Source organism: Candoia aspera, chromosome 3, assembly GCF_035149785.1.
Source record: "Candoia aspera isolate rCanAsp1 chromosome 3, rCanAsp1.hap2, whole genome shotgun sequence".
Classification (NCBI taxonomy): domain Eukaryota; kingdom Metazoa; phylum Chordata; class Lepidosauria; order Squamata; family Boidae; genus Candoia; species Candoia aspera.
In genome coordinates this window covers 94,842,373-94,859,826 of record NC_086155.1, presented here as the reverse complement: position 1 = coordinate 94,859,826, position 17,454 = coordinate 94,842,373, and the positions used below count along the sequence as shown (strand labels likewise).

The following is a 17,454-nucleotide window of genomic DNA, read 5'->3' as shown; positions in this document are numbered from 1 at the left end:
ATAAATACTACTAATAAGAAAAATAAAAGAAGAATGTGGAAGAATTTTTTAAATTTGGTATTTAAAAAAACTGAAGTGGAAAAATGCAAAGCCGAAGTTTATTGTAATAAATATGAATATTTATTACAATAATAAATATTGTAATAAACAGATCATGGAATTATTCTGTTTACAAGCATCTTCAAATGATGTTGCATGCTGAAGTCAACAGCAGTTCCAGTGACTCTGAGTGACTATAGTCTTTCAGCAGTAAAAAAGATAATGAAAGTTAATCTGGCAAGCTTCTTGCAACAGGGTATGAGGTTGAAAAGTCACCAAAGTTTTTTTCAATTTTCTTTTATCTAAAGAAAAGCAAAAGACGTAAAATATTACTTACAAGGAAAGACAAAGTATATAACCATAACCAATACTCATAAAACTTGGTTTGGGAAGGAAGATAAATTATTCGTAAGTGTTAAAACAGCAGTACTGCTCAGCTCAAAAAGAAGAGGTTATATAAACCAATGTAACTTCCAAGTATCCTGTGGCAAAATACTGCATTTTCTCTTGACTGGTCTATAACTAAAAGAAGAAGAATTTTACAGCCATATGCTTTTTCATATTCTTCAACAGACAGAGCACTGTCTGTTGCATTAGTCTCCTTTTATATACTGGAATACTTCCCCTTTCCCTATTTTACAAGGTACATTATAAAATTACAAGGTACATTGTAAAAATATCCATCAAGTCTTCTACAGTGCTTGAACCAAGCCAAGTCTTTTTATAACATCTATTTTCTAATATTGCCAATAGTTCAGATTCAACTGAGATTTAATTAAGTAAAAATAAAAATCCTGTATTTTTCTAATTATAGCAGAATGAAAGGAACCAAAGAGGAATTCTTGAAAACTGGTGATATTTTTGAGGTAGCAATAACTGTTTGATCACTTTAGAGAAATGTGTTTAACATGTATTGTCCCAATACCATGTAATCAATATGCCCAAATCCTTAAAATATATTTCTGAGAAGCTTACAGTAGCTGTTTAAACAAGGAAAACAAAGAACTAAGTAAGTATGAAGATATACTGCAGATAATTTTCTACTTACCCTTTATTCATAATGCATTGTGGATATACTAGTTGTCCATTCTGACACTGTACTCTAAAATCAGAGGGTGAACTTGATAGGAGTCCAGTGTGGTATGCTTTGCATATAAACTCAACAAATTCTCCATGAAGAAAATAAGGTCGGTTGTCAAAACTCCATCTCAGAAGCAAATTATTTTTTTCCATCACTTCCTGTGATAAGCTGCATGGCTCTTTAGAAAATAAATACATTATTATTATTATTATTAGTAGTAGTAGTAGTAGTAGTAGTAGTAGTATTACCACCATACCATGAAATTTAGTAGAACATTTCCATTAGATACTATGATTTTCCTATGTTGCATTTGCTAAAATATAAACATCAATGAACTACAACTTCATAAATTAGAATTATCAACAGCTTGCATATTTTCACTCCATTAGATGGCTAATTTGAAAATAACTGAAAATTTGTTGCTAAAAATTATAGTATGTATATTGTTTTAAAAATCAGATGGTAGCTGATTTGTTGCACTATTAATACTTTGGGGTTAAACACCAAACAATCAAATATAAAGAACCACAACAACACAGTATAAAACAGCACAAATAGAAGCCAAAGCCACAACATATTCAAAATCCTAAACCAGTTTCCAGATGGGCTTATCCAACATCACAATTGTCTTGGGGGAAAAACAAGTTTTATAGCTTTACAGAAAGCTAGCAGGGTTGGGGCCATCTGAATCTCAGGTGGTATGGTACTCCAAAGGGCAGGCTCCATGATAAAGAAGGCACATTCCTGTGACCCATTAGATGCCATTGTTTCATGGAGGGGACCCAAAGCACTCTGTCAGATCCTGTGGGATGGGCAGACTTAATGTCAGCCCCACTAGGTAGACCAGGCCATGAAATCAACTCCACAGGAAGGCTAAAAATACTTTTATTGAGACTAAATATAACGAAATCTTGCAGGTCTGATTGTGCTGTGCCTCCTCCTCCTTCTGCACATAATCATAGCAGGACAGTCCCTCAATTAGTCCGACCCTGTGCCCTCTCCCCCTGGTTCTATTTAACAACTACAGGAAGCCCTGAGGATCCTCACAAATCAGGAGTCTAGGGCTGGGTCTCTCCCCCTTATCACCACCAACTGCAAATGGCCTTGGAGGAAGAGAATCACCACAGCACTATGCCCCCCACCCAAATCCTGAAACTGATCCAGAAGAATATCATGACCAATAATATTGAAAGCCACTGAGGGATCAAGGAAGATCAGGATGGATGCATGACCTGCATCCTGGTCCCACCACAAATCATCTACAGGTGCAATCAATCCTGATTCAATGCTATATGCCAGGCTGAAATGCAACTGAAAAGGGTCCAGTTAATCTACTTCTTCCAGGGCCCTCTGTGTCTCCAAGCTGAACCCTTCCCAACAATCAAACCTAAAAAGGAGAGAGAGGGGACAAGACAAAAAAAAATGTTCAGAAGCACTGGATCCAGGGATGGTTTCTTGAGGAGAGAACGGGGGAACCATCCCTTTCACAAACATAAATTCATCATCACCTGGATTCAACCATATGTTGCTATAGTTACAGCCCCAAGGGCTCTGCCCACTTCCTTAGTATCATCAGATTCAAACTCTTCCCAGACTGTACCTCAGTCAACTCCAAAGAACCTACAAAGCCAGAGTGGATCCAAGCAACTACCTAACTGATGCTTCAAATAGTCTTCACAGTGAGCTTGCAGATGTTCCTCAGGCCCATTCCTACACAAGAGGGAATGGGTCATCTTGAATATGGCTGCCAATAAGTGGAGAATTCATTACATTTTGCCACTCTTATTGCCATGAGATAATCCTTAATAAAAACTTTTATCCATGCTTGATCAAATTCACTATCTTCCTCCAGTAGTGCTGTAGGTATCTCTTTTGACATTTCATCTCCTCAGGCATCTCTGAAAACCAGGGAGCTTTCTAAGATCATGAGCAGAGAGAGTCTGCATAAGCATGATCCAATCTGATGTCACTGTCCCTTCATTCCAAGCTGCAACTAAGGCCTTAATCAAACTGCATTAGAGCCTCAGAAACTTGCCCAAATTTCCTCTGGAAACCAATAGGGTCCATCAGATGTCATGGGAAAACCTATCAAATAGGTCCTTCCTCCCTGCAGCAGACAATGGCTGCAGAGAAGTCTATGGCCAACAAAGTGATCTGACCATGACAAGGGATTGATAGTAACATACCCCAACTCCAGATCATGTTGCCACTTTTCTGAGACCAAAAAAAAACACAGATCTAATGTAAGACCACTTGTAATGGCATGTGGGAATGACCATGGGACACAGGAGGAAAAGCCACAGACTAGACAACCATCATGCAAAAGGTATCTCAGTCTACAGAAACAGAAGGGGCATGGGAAGCATTTCAGAAGGCACCCCCTCTAGTTTCCCGGAGAGGAACAGAGGGGAGGAATACTTCCAGACTTGCAAGATTCTGTTAATGTAACCTTACAATAAAGATACAGCTAGTATTCATTATGGTGCTTCTTGTCTGGACTACCTTGAAGGGCTAACACCACTGCTGTGAGTCAAGCCTTAAAATAATCTGGATGAGATCCATGGTTGCCATGGTGGCCACAAACTCCTGAGCTGTTTCCTGCCCTGTACCTAGGAAAGGCAGGTTGAAGTCCCCCAATACTGTAAGTCTGGGGAACTCTAACACCAACCTGCCCACAGCATCAAGCAGCTCAGGCAGGAAAGCTGCTATGCAGCAGGAAGACTGATACAATAGCAACAATTTCTGTTGATCTCTAGAGCTCAACCTTATCAACAGGGCCTCACATCTCATTATCTGTGGGACAGTAACTCTGAAAGCCACCAGAATCTCTCAGATGACAATTGCCACTCCATCACCTCTGCCCAATGGTCACAATTGGAGTCACACTTGAAACCCAGGTGATCTTATTTCTGAGAGGGGAATATACTCCTCTATGCCCAATCAGGTTTCAGTAATACATGTTAGATTACCCCTCTCATCCACTATCAAATCATAGATCAGGGAGACCTTATTCCATACCAACCTTAGATTCAAAGCCAGGCCACTGAGGGTCCAATAACTTAGCATTCAGGTTGAGCACAGAATGAGAATCACATTCCTCAAGAGCAGCCCATCCCTACTGAAGTTATATATCAAATCTGAACTTTCATTTCAAGCTAGTATGCATAATCATAACATCTACTTCATTACCATGTAATTTGCATTATAATTGAGCAATTGCAGAATGTTATATTGAGGCCCCTCCACTTAGGCTTGAAGACACCAATAATTTTCTAAAATATATTGAAATGCATTGAAGCTGCACATTTACTTGGATATCTATTTGTATTGTGTTATAATGATGGTAACAACACTGTACAATACCTATACAAACAGGTGGAATAGTCCATTGGCCCCTTGAACAAAACACTGTTCTGGAGCCTTGCAAAACATGATATTCATTGCAAGTGTACTGTATTGATGAACCATCTTCATAGATTTCTGTTAATGAGCCCACAACAGCCCCATTTTCTATGGAAGGTGGAGAACCACAGTTAGCACTTAAGCCTGCAAAACAAAGTGGGGAAAACAAATAAAGGTAGCATAGGGCAGTAATGTGTTACAGCTAAAATCAGTTTTAAAATGGAGAGGAGACAGGTCCTTTTGCACAAATTTTCTCCTGCAATCCCTATTTTATAGAAAGTAGTATATTGCAAAATTGGGGTAAAAATGCTCCCCCATTCAAAATGATAGGTGGTGACATCATTCAGATTTCTATTTGTGATGTCATCATAAAGTCAAAATCAAATGACAGCATGATATCATATTAATGACAGAAAGAAACCTAGTTCCTTTTTTAAAAAAAATTAAAATGTCCTAGCTGTATACTGAGCAAAAGACAGAGTTGGGGGGAAAGTTCCTATGAAAAAAGTAAAAGAAGGTTGTTACATGAGAATAAAGAGGAATATCATTTTGTCACGCCAATTCCTTAAAGGAACACAATAGTATAAATGGAATTCAAAATAAATGGAATATAATATACAGTCCAGTAACAGTATATGGACATCAGCCTCTCTTTTTGTTCCTACATACGCTTAGATATTTCATCCAGAGAACAGTGGCTCACATTATAATATGCACAGAGGAATTAGACCTTGAACCTTTGATGATATCTCACAGATACCAAATTGACAAATTTCATAGATATTAGTACCTATTCACTGCAGGCAACTACAATTACGTTTTTAGATAAAAGCATAATATTTAGATGCACATAATCGGTGAACCTCATTACTGTAATACAGTGATAGACCTTTAAACTTCCAGTGCTATACAGGTAGTCCTCATTTAGCAACTGTGACTTGCTTACGATTTTACATCAGTTTTCCTTTGCTTTACAGCATCATCTTACAGCCCTTTTCCCCTTTGGAATGCTCACCCCAGGGCTGGGATAATTAGCAAGAAGAGAATTGGTGTTTATGTTTACATTCATTGCAGAGGAAGGGATTACAAGAGAGGAAGCAGGCACACAATGAAAGGAATGCGCTAGCACCAGCTGTTTGCCTAGCACACTTGCAGCTGCAAACCACAAGCCGCTTAGGAGGCTCACAAGCCTTTTGTGTGAAACTGATTAGGGTCTTGTCAATTTCAAGCAGCAGCTGCCAGCTGGCACAGGATTCTATTCAACTAATTAAGGTCACAGAGTTGAGCTTGTTAACTTGTCCTTAACACTTTTTAGAGACATGCTGCACTGCAGAGAAAAGCAGCTCAGGAAGAGGTAACTTGCTTAGGGAATCTCTCTGTTCTGCAAGGGTGAGGGGGATGAGTCAGGCACAGGACAACCCGTACTAGCTGACTGTAATGGCAAACACATGATTGAGAGAGAGAGAGAGAGAGATGCTGCGAAGGTCATAAATGCGAGCATTGGTCACAAAGTTACTTTTTCATCACTGTTGTAACTGCAGATGGTCACTCTCTGAGGATGTTGGAATTTACAGAACTGTGAATAAAACTTTTGCCAAAGACAGCATCATTTTACCTTTGGAAATACACTGAGGGTATTTCAGTTGTCCATTATTGCATTGCACCAGCAATTTGGATTCTGAGACTAAGGGTGGCAAAATATATCCTGGTTTACATGCAAATTCAATAATGTCACCATGGAGGAAATACCATGCTTCTTCAAGCTTCCATTTCATTTCTAGGTTGTAATTGCCAGGAATTTCTTCCCTAGCTAAACATGGCTCTGTAAGACAAGGATCAACAATAATATGATATTAAGTTCTATAATTAGAAAATTATTGGCACTCAGCAATTTCCCAAGCCACAAATCTAGTTGACTGGGAGATGGGAAAGGAGAACATTCTTAATTTATGATAACAATGATTTGCTGCCTTTCATAGTCTCCTGCCCTAGATAGTAAAGCCTAGTGGTGATCAACAGTCATGGCCATCAGAGTCATGGCCCCCAGTATCAAAACACAACTGATCAATCATTTGATGTATTATTCACATTTCAGCAGCTCAATCCATAACAGAAAATGTATTATGGGCAGAGCTTGTCTATTGTTAGCTATTTCTTACAAAAGGGAGATATGTCAATTGTGATAACCAAACATGTTTTGAATGTTAATTATGGTGGGCAAATTTTGTGTCTTAACCACACTTAGGGCATTCAGTTTTCAAACTATTTTGGAGAAGAAATTTTTGGAGAGAAAGAGCTACTATACTTTTAAAGAATAATTATAGGATTTATAGGAACATAAAGCTGAATGTTTCCTTAGCCTAGTTTGAAAATTTCATAGAATAGCAATGTACTATAGTGGTTGTTCAGTCTAATGTCTTCCATCTGCAATACATGAATAGGATTAGGCATCCAGAAGTATATGAAACTGACAGAAGGCCCCCATTACTCTCTTGATATAGAGTAATATAAAATATCTTTTTATATAAAATAAAAAGTTGATATGTATGGCCATGTGAGGGATGGGAACTTCTAACACAGAGTTCTGAGCTTGTTCATCATTCTTGGGAAAATGTCCATGATAATCGGTTCTCAATACTCATGTAGTGCATATCCACTGTCTAGAAATACTAATCTCTAACGTAATACACTATTTCAGAAGTTCTTGAATAAAAGCTGGCAAATATGTTAAGATCTAAAAAATACTAAGATCTGGCAATACATCATTCCTTTATTCATTTGTTCACAGTACTCTTCAATTTAATAATTTATATAATTGATTTGTTCTTCAAGGCTTACCTAAGCAAATTGGTGACTCAGTCCAAGCTCCATGGACACAATGAACTGTATTGGATCCTTTCATTATATGCAAAGGACGACATGCATATTCCACTAGAGATCCAGGTTTGTAACTTGCCAATGGACCAATGTCATTAATAATAATACTATTTTTAACTACAGGAGGGGAATTGCAGTTCCCATCAGTTTCTATAATCCGATAATCTTCTGTGGTTAATGCCCTACCCACATCTGAGAAATAAACAAAAATGATGGAAACAGAAGTAAAACAAACAAACAAAAAATTCTAATGATGCTCAGGTATACTTTATGAAAGTTATTATATAAATGGCATTTCAATCCTCTTGCATTTTAAGTTACAAATTTCCTTTTTCTCTTTCTCCACATGTTAGCATTATGAGATCCAAGGAGATAGCTAGGAAAATTCAGAATTCAGCAAAGGATGTGCTTGGATACAGATGGTACTAGTCAATTTCCTACTGCCTCTCTGTCTTGGAAAAGAGATAATTTTTTGTTCCAGGAATAAAGATGTCTGAGGAGTATGTTCTTTGTTCATTCTTATAGGAAATAGAAATGAAATGAAATGAAATAGAATAGAAATAGAGAGGAAAATTAAAATGAAAGCTGGATGGGTGACCTTGGGCCAGTCACTCTCAGCTCAACTCACCTCACAGGGTTGCTGTTGTGGGGAAAAGAGGAGGAGGAAGGAGTATTAGGTATGTTCGTTGCCTTGAGTTATTTATAAAAATAATAAAGGTGGGCTAAAAATAAAATAAAATAAAATAAAATAAAATAAAATAAAATAAAATAAAATAAAATAAAATAAAATAAAATAAAATAAAATAAAATAATAAAATAAAATAAAATAAAATAAAATAAAATAAAATGATCTAAATCTCTTGGATAGAGCTAGCTATCGAGAATATCTAATATTTAAAATACTTATTTTTGGATGACTATATATACCTGAATGCATAACACATATATATTTGGGAGAAAATACACAATGTAGGTATTAAACTATATTTTAAAATGCTATCTTTCAAAATGTAATTATCTAACACTGATATTTAGAGACAGACCTATGCATTTGGGAGGTGAAGTCCATCTGCCATTTTCACATTGGATTTCTGCAGTTCCATTAAGTTGAAAAGAATGCTCACACTGAAAATGTATTATGTCTCCCTGATGGTAGGTTCTTAAATTGGTTAACAATTTGGTATTCGGGGGCTGAGGTGGAGGAGGGCATTTGTTTCTTCTTTCTGTAATCATGATAATAATAAACAACAGCAAAATACCTTTTTTGTTTGGTTAATAAAAGTTTTACAATACAGTTTTTCAGAAAAACCCTGTCCAAAGATATCTTGGAGAAAAACAGACTATAAAGCATTTGCTCTATAATGATTAATTTAATGTCATTAAATTAATTATCAGCTGATGACCACAATAGAATGAAGAGCCGGTGAGTAGATTGGCTCTTCTTAATTCCTCTCCGGACAAGGAGAGGACCTGAGATCACCTACAAGTGCTCCACAGAGTTGCTCCTTGTGAGGAGACCACAAAACAGCAGTCTCTGGTGGGTTTAGAGCTCTGGGTGACAAGGGAATAGCCATCTTTTTGCTCAAAATGCAGTCGGCACCTTCAAAAGGAACTGGATTCGATACTTCCTTTTCTAATCACTTGTTAAACTGCTTGTTAACTGCGTTTCAGCTATTAGGAACCCTTCTGGCAGGAAGTGCATGTTGCGGGTCCCATCCACAAAGGAATGTCATCTGATGGGACCCAGGAGGAGAGCCTTTTCTGCTGTGGCACCCATTCTACAGAAGATCACTCTCCCTGAGGTTGGCCCCTACGTTGGTGACTTTCTGGAAGGACCTGAAAACATGGCTTTTTACCACATGGCCTAGGGATCCAGTAATGTGGGTATGGAACCTTCAAGCGGCTATATTGCTAGGAAAATTGAATACACTGCTCTGCAGATAATGAGATTTTAAAATGATTTTAAATTTTTTAAATCATTTTAATGATTTTTGTTGTTAAATTTTTAGTTATTTAGTTATTTTGTTGTATTGTTTTGTGTTTTTAACTTTGTATGCCAGATTCATGTATGTGAGATGGGCAGCTATATAAATTTACCAGATAAATAAATAAAAGTTATAGGGATCTGTGAATAGTATAAAGAAAATTACCTTCACATACTGGAAACTCTGGATACCAGCCAAAGTAATAACACTGAATTAACTCAGACCCTCTCAAAGTATAACCTTCCAGGCAGATAAACTGAATTACATCTCCTTCTTCATAACTGCCCTTCTTGGGATAAACAACTCCATGTTCAACAGGATTTGGGGGTGAACACTCTAATTCTAAAAAGAGAAGGCAAAGTAAGAATGAACATGAGTAAGTGATCTATTTTTCAATTTTGACACATAATACCTACTTAGAATGTTGGTCTTGGCCTAAAACAAAATCTTGCAAATCAACTTACTAGTACATTTGGGAACAAGGGACCAGCCTTGAAGCTGACATAGTACTTCTTCTGTTGTGTTTCCTCCAGCTGTAAGATATCCATCAGTGCATTCATATTTGAGCTTGTCATTTACACTGAACACTCTCTGGACTGTATGATAGTGACCATGCAGCAGATCTGGTGCTAAGCAAGTCTCTGAATACAAATAGTAGAAAAACCAGACAGATATTGAAAGAAAGGAAGAGGAAGAATAGCTTGTGCAGAAAACAGTACTTTAAATGGATATCATTATTATTGTTACTGTTGCTGATATTTTATAATTCACTGAGACCTTAACTTATCCAGAGGCAAACCTAAACATGGAAGTGACAAGGCAGATATAAAATTAAGTCAGGTATAGCAAAGAGTAACTCAGACACTTTTCTTTCAGATTAACTGACCTCAGTTGGGGATTATAAAGGTCAGATATACTGTAATTCTATTGGTCTCTTGGGTCATTTGGCAGATTCTGCACAAGTAGCTCCAGTCAAACCCTGGGCAGAACCTCATCTTTGCAGGAGCTTTTATCTTGGGGAAGATGGGTATTAAAGGATGAGAAGTTCTGCAACTTTCAAGAAGGGACAAAAAGAGGAAACTCAGATGTATTAACATTTGACATTTTTTCTTAAGCTTAAACAAGTCTGCAACTTCAAATGATGGCACTCTTAGTTTCTGGTTTACACACTGTTTCTGCTAAGACTCAAGAAATAAAAGGCTGGCATCCTCTCTCTCTGGCAAACATGTTTAGAGATAGATTTTGTAAGATTATTTGTTAAAAGTAAATCTGTTCTGCTTGCCAAAATTCCAGATTTGAGACCCAACTTTTTACCCACAAAATGGAATGCTTATTGAAGAAATGTATCAATTTTAAAAAATACTAATTTTAATAGTACCTCATTTTAGTTGTATTTATAACTAAACTCATCCATAAAAGGAATGTTATGCATACCTCAACAAAATTAAGTTCCATTGAGATGAATACATTTTCCAAGTAAGCATGTATACATTTATTCAGAAGTAAATCCAAAAACTACAATTCTTACTGAGCTGGTGGAATTTACTTTGGAATTGACTTTGACTAGACCTCTGTTGGCTTCTGCTCTATTGGCTTATTACCTTTGCAGCACAAATAAGTTGCTAAGAATATTTAACCTGTGCATAGAGTTATTGGCCTGCTGAAACTTGAGAAGCATGGGGTGAGAATTTAGATGCTTGCACATACCCTCCTTTATGTTTTATATATTTGGATCAGTGAACATAAAAACTGCCTGCTTAGAATTTCTGTTAAAGAAAATAAAAACATTTATATTTAATTAACTTTTCCCCAGTGGCATTTGTATTACAGTAGAAGCAATACTTGTCAGGAATGTATCATTTAGATCTGAATGTTCAGATTGATTATTTAATATATTTTAATTCCACTTGAAAAGAAGTTGAAAAGATTCCAAAAGTCTCTTACATTCTATAAGGCATGACAGAAAAGAAAAGAGGCACAGAGAGGGAAGTTGAAAAAGAAAAAAAGCAAACCCACACTTCTTAGTTAAATCATAGTTCTTACAAAGATCACTGGAATGGATGCTTTTAAGTGCACAGAATTTCAACATTTTCATTTTTAGGGAATACTCTTCCATCCTTTTCTACCAATAATAGTAATGACTTATTTTATGCTGTTAATACTTTTTCTAAATGCAATAAATCCATACTTGTGGCATTGCAAAGGCCGTAAGGATGTAAATATTTTCTCCCAAGGGGTTTCAAGAGTGAAGAGATTTTGAAGATTTTGTTTCACTAAATCTTGTTTCCAGGATATTTTCTCACACACATATTCTCAAAGATCACAAAAGCAGTAATTGTCTCAGTACAACTGGAGCTTTATAACACACATTTATTCAGAAGTAAATCCTAAAACTACAATTCTTACTGAGCCGGTGGAATTTACTCTGGAATTTACTTTGACTAGATCTCCGTTGGCTTCTGCTCTATTGGCTTATTATGCAGTGGAAAATGTTCCATGGAAATTTCTGCGAGATGATTCAATGTCCTGACTCCAATAATAACATAGTCTAAAATCTTCTTAATAACTTCAGAGCTGTGGGATAAGGGTAGGGAGAGAGGTATTACCTAAAGGTTTTTCAGTTGCTTCCATACACTGTGGCTGAACTGACCATCCATCTTGAAGACATTGTATGGTTGCATCTCTCTTGCCTCCTGGAGTTTGGTAGCCTGAATGGCAACTGTATTCTAACTTTTCCCAGATGTTGTAGGACAGTTTTATTTCAGAAAAAACACCATTATCCAGGGTAGGTTGGACACATTTCTCTTCAGGGTATTAAATAAAAAGATGAGGAAAATGTTATTTTTTTTCTTTGTTCATAAAACTTCACTCTTACATGGCAAGAATTATATTACTGTATAGAAAGGACCTACAGTCACTTAGTCAAATTCCACACATCAAGAAGCCATGTTAATATTTTGAGAAACCTATAGTATTCAAGGTAAGTTAGGGGAGCAGGGATGGATTAATAATCATGTGAAATATAGGAGGCAAGGTAGCTGTATAGAATATAAATGTCCTTTTATAATTTTTACATATTTTTTTCATGTCCTTGGTGTTTCTATCCTAATTTTATTTTATAGTCCCTAGGAATCTGGCTATAAGTAAGGACTATACTTACTTCATTTTTCTTACTTCATTCCAGATTAGAAATCCTTTGCAATTATAGGGACTATACATTCACATATGACATTCTTCCATTGTTTCCATGTTGATTTTAGTTTAATGAAATTAACATGGAAACATGGAAAATGGTGAAAAATAATCAATGGAAATTTGTTGATACCGATGTGCTCATACCACAGTTAAATGCATATATCAAGACCAACACTGGGAAATATTTTTTTAACTTTCAAATTGTATACACAGAGGTTGCTTAGAGAATCCAATTTTGACCATATCTTAACTAAGCTTTATATATAAAATTAATTTCTAACCAGACTAGGAAAGACAAGGACATGGACTTACTGTAACATTTGGGGACTGGTGTCCAGCCTTCACTTGTGCAGTTTATCCTTGCATTTTGACTCCCAATTTCAGTTGAATACCCAGCCAAGCAGGTATATGAAAGCTTTTCACCTTTCTTCATTGGAAAATAATACTTTTCAAAACTATAATAATATAGTGCCATCCTTCCATTTTCTATATTGGGGAAGTCACAAGCTTTGTCTAGAAGAAATGTGTTAATGTTCAAGTAGGAAGAAATGAGTAATATACCACTCAAACAACTTTATTTCAAACAAGGGCAATAGGCAAATGGGGAAAAAGGCTGGGAGTTATGTCTTTTTAAAATATGGTATCAGTCCCTTTGACTATATTCACCAGAATCTAGCTGAACACATCATTGTTCTATTTCATGACTCAGATTTTGAGAATAAAAAGGTCCCAAAATCTATGATAACACAGGTAGGTTTGCTCACTCAACAAGACCTAGACCTTCTGGAAAGTGAAGTTAAATGGACATTAGAACATATTAATAATAAAGCTGCTGTGTGCAGCATCCTCAACAGAGAAGAAGGTAAGGGGAGGCAAGTGTCAGAAATAGCATCATGACATCACAATGCAAACCCTGTGACATATGTATACTGTACTTGTTTGACATCAAGAAACAAGTACAAAAGGGCAGAGTTTGTGCTGTGACATCACGTCATCTTTTCCTCATCATGGCTAGCATCTGATACCTGTGTGGAGGAGCTGATTAAATACCGGTACTTTTAAAACTCTTACAAAATAATGCAATTAAAATGCACATCTGATTTACAAGCAGATATGGAAAACACAGATAATTATAGAATATAGAATATAGAAGAGCCATTTCTATTCCAATACCGATAGTCCTCATTTAGTGACCACAGCTGGGACTGTCAACTTGGTCATTAAGCAAAGCAGTCACTAAGTAAAACCACGACTGTGCTTATAATCTTACTTCAGCTTTCCTTTGTTTTATAGACCTGCAAAGATTTTAAATACGAGGATTGGTCATAAAATTACTTTTTCATCACCGTTGTAACTCCAAACAGTTGCTAAATGAGGCATTCACTAAACAAGGACTACCTATACCAAAAAAGTGCTGAAAAATGCAGTAAGGACCAACAATTAAAACTTATTTCACATGTTAATAAGATAATGCTCAAGATTTTGCTATCCAAACTTCAACAGTACATGGAATAAGAACTGCCAGATGCATAACCTAGATTCAGAAGAGGCAGGGGCACCTGAGATCACATAGTTGACATCTGAGTGATAATAGAAAAAAAAAAAGAGAGAATTCCAAAATGAAGTCTAACTTTGCTTTGCTTATACAAAGACTGTTAGTAGTAATAATTTATTAAATGTATATGCTGCCCAACTTCCAGTGATTCTGGGTGGTTTACAATTGTTACAAACATTTTAAAACAAAGAACAATAAAAGCACAAAAACAGCATAAGTCAAAAGAGCAAAGATGGCAAAGAAAACAAACCCAGAGAGGAACAAGGAAAAGAATGTAAAGGGTGTCAATCATCCTTGCCAAAGTTCTGGGCAAAGAGCTATGTCTTCAGAGCCCTTTGAAATACCAGTAGGGTGGGGGCTGTTTGAGTCTTGAGGAAAACCTTATTCCAGAGAGCAGGTGCTACCAGAGAGAAGGCATGCTTCCCAACAGATGACATAGTTTAATCAAGGGAACTTGGAGCGCACCAACCTTGCCAGATCAAACCAGCTGGGCAGATGCTATGGGAGATAGATGGTCCCTCAAGTAACCGGGCCCTGTGCCATGTAGGGCTTTTTAGATAGCAACCAGCACCTTGAATCACACCCGGAAGCAAACTGACAACCAGTGCAGCTCATGAAGCAGAGGTGTAACATGGGCATACCAAGGCATGCCTGTCACTACTCATGCCGCAGCATTCTGGCCCAGCTGAAGCTTCTGGGTGGTCTTCAAGGGCAACCCATGTAGAGCACATTGTAATAGTCAAGCCATGAGATGACCAGGGCATGAGTGACTGCCCGAAGGGCCCCCCAATCTAGGAAAGGGTTCAACTGATACACCAGATGAAGATGGGCAAAAGCCTTCCTGGCCACAGCTGCCACCTGCTGATCAAGCAGGAGCTGTGAGTCCAGGAAGACCCCCAAATTGTGCACCACCTTGAATGGGGAAGTGCAACCCCATTCAAGGTCAAAGTGGGAATATCCCCAGATCTGGGTGGTTCAAATACCCACAGCTACTCTACAACTGAGTCAGACAATTCCTCCCCATACAAGCCCACAGAGCCTCCAGGCACTGGGACAGAACCTCGACAGCTTCATTTGGCCAGCCCGGAGTTAAAAGATATAGTTAGGTATCATCAGTGTACTGATGATACCGAACCCCAAGGCAGCAGAGAGCCACATCCTGTGACTTCATGTAGATATTGAAAAGCAGGCAGAGAGAATAGAACCGTGTGGTGTCCCACATATATCACAGAAGGAGAGCCATGTTGGTCCATGGTCACCAAAAATCAGAGTTTTGTAGCACTTTTAAGAATAACAGATGCAGCCCACAAAAGCATAAACTGGAAGTGAGGAAGACTTACAGGATGACTCTCTTGAAGGTAACTCATAGGACAGTGTGATTAAATAAGGTTAATCCTAATTATTACATTACTGTTATAAGCAATTATATTATTATCAAAATTTATATGCCACCTGTTTTTAGTGCATTCACATTAACATATCTATGTTTTGTATAGGCTCTTCTTGGCTTCCTGTTAAATTTGTGGGACTAGTTTATCCATATACAATATATAACAAACTTAGCCTTTGCCTATTTCTGTGCCCGATTCAAAAACAAACTTGTAAAACCCGTAACTTTAAATAAGATAGAGTGTGGAACATATCACAAATACATTTCGTTAACATTGTGGAACAAATGCCTTGCCATGTCTTTCTGGTGAAAAAGAAAATATTTTTTAAATGAAAAATGTATGATCTAGAGAAGAAGAAAATGTAATTATGCAGGATACTACAGTTTTATAACAGGTCATTATCTGTTCAGATCAAAACAACAGATCAAAAACAGATCAAAAACAACAAAAAAGGGATCAAGAGTTCTTCCAGGGTAAAAAGGGATTAAAGTCTGCAATTTCCACAGATGACTCGAAAGATTACCTAAAATGTAGACCCACCAAAGCTACCACTTGTTTGGTTATTTGCAGTAAATTAGTGTCCTGAAATTAACATATACACAGTAGTAACATACATAAAACTTGCCTGACTGATCATCTGGATACAATTTGTTGGAATTGTTATCTAGGTTCCAACAACTAATTATTTACAAGGGTCCTTTAGACTACGCAGTGTATTTGCATTAAACTAGGAGAGAAAGTAGGTGTTCCTAGATGAGGCTTATTGTATAATGATCTGCTTCATCCAGATAAGTGTAACCTCTTATTTCCCATGTTCCTCCCCGCCACAGGCAAAAAAACTTGGTTAAGATTGAATAGTTATCCAAAACCTTTTGATTGCTAGCACAACTTTCAGCCTCTCAGTATCCATGGAATCATACATTTTTAAAATTCTTAAAAGGAACAAAGTAATCAGAAGGGGAGGATATACAAGTCACTTGAACCTAGAATACAGTATCAATTGCCCTATAATTGTTGAATAAGTAGTGATATTCTAACCACAACATGCATATATTTGATTTTTACCTTCTGCAAGAAGTTTCCCTATTGCAGCAAACACTAACAGAAATGAAAAAATCCACCTTTTATATCCCATCCTGTGTGCTTCCTGGTAAGTTTGTATTACCCCAGTCTTGCTGATTTACTGTTTCTGAAGGCAATTCAGTTAATAATTTATAGGACAGCATGACACATTGGGAAGCTTCAGGGGAGTCAGCTGAAAGATTATCTAATAAACAGCAACTCCATCTAGGTAGTGAGAATTTGGGGGAAAAGTGCCTCAAAGAGACTCTACCTTAATTAACTCACTTTGAGACTGGGAAGCTCCTTTCAGTTTCCAAGGTTCTGCATTTACCCCTAGACTGGCATAAAAATACTTTATTGAAATCTTCCTTGGCCTTGCACCTATATGGGGTCTGACCAGCAAATACTTGTTTTCAGTATGAACTTTTATCTCCAAATAGAATTACTTATATCTACATCTAAGTTGTAAGAAGGCAATATCCTTTTTTAGGAAATTTCTCAATATACTGTTCCAGGTTTTATAAATACAACCAAAAGCAACATTAAATGGATAGGAACAAATGTTTAATTACTGTAATTCATAGCTGAGCAAATTCAACAGATTGATTCAAATGTGATAAAAAAAATCTGCAATGTTGAAATGATCAGTTAAAAGGTTTGATATGACCGAAGTTAGCCCCTGGCTGGGTTTTTAAAAAAATTATATTTAATACATGAAAATCTGCTTATTTATTGAACAGTATCTCCCCAACATTTAAGTGATTCATATCCTAATAACCTCATTCTTGGATTATTGCAATACACTACATATGAGGCTACCATTAAACGCAGCACAGAAGCTCTAACTAGCGCGGGATGGTTGCTGGA

General features: G+C 36.9%; 1 protein-coding gene across 1 annotated transcript; it reads right to left on the bottom strand.

Moving 5' to 3' along the window:
- Nucleotides 1-79: 79 nt before the first annotated feature.
- Nucleotides 80-16,667, bottom strand: LOC134493670 (coagulation factor XIII B chain-like). The gene is made up of 11 exons (XM_063298390.1): nucleotides 16,591-16,667; nucleotides 12,892-13,092; nucleotides 11,991-12,188; nucleotides 9,849-10,025; nucleotides 9,550-9,726; nucleotides 8,443-8,622; nucleotides 7,361-7,591; nucleotides 6,138-6,344; nucleotides 4,484-4,666; nucleotides 1,088-1,298; nucleotides 80-341 (listed from the first exon to the last, which is right to left on the bottom strand). Exons 1-11 carry the CDS (start codon nucleotides 16,658-16,660, stop codon nucleotides 338-340), a joined length of 1,839 nt encoding a protein of 612 aa, XP_063154460.1. The 5' UTR covers nucleotides 16,661-16,667; the 3' UTR covers nucleotides 80-337.
- Between the last annotated feature and the right edge of the window lie 787 nt (nucleotides 16,668-17,454).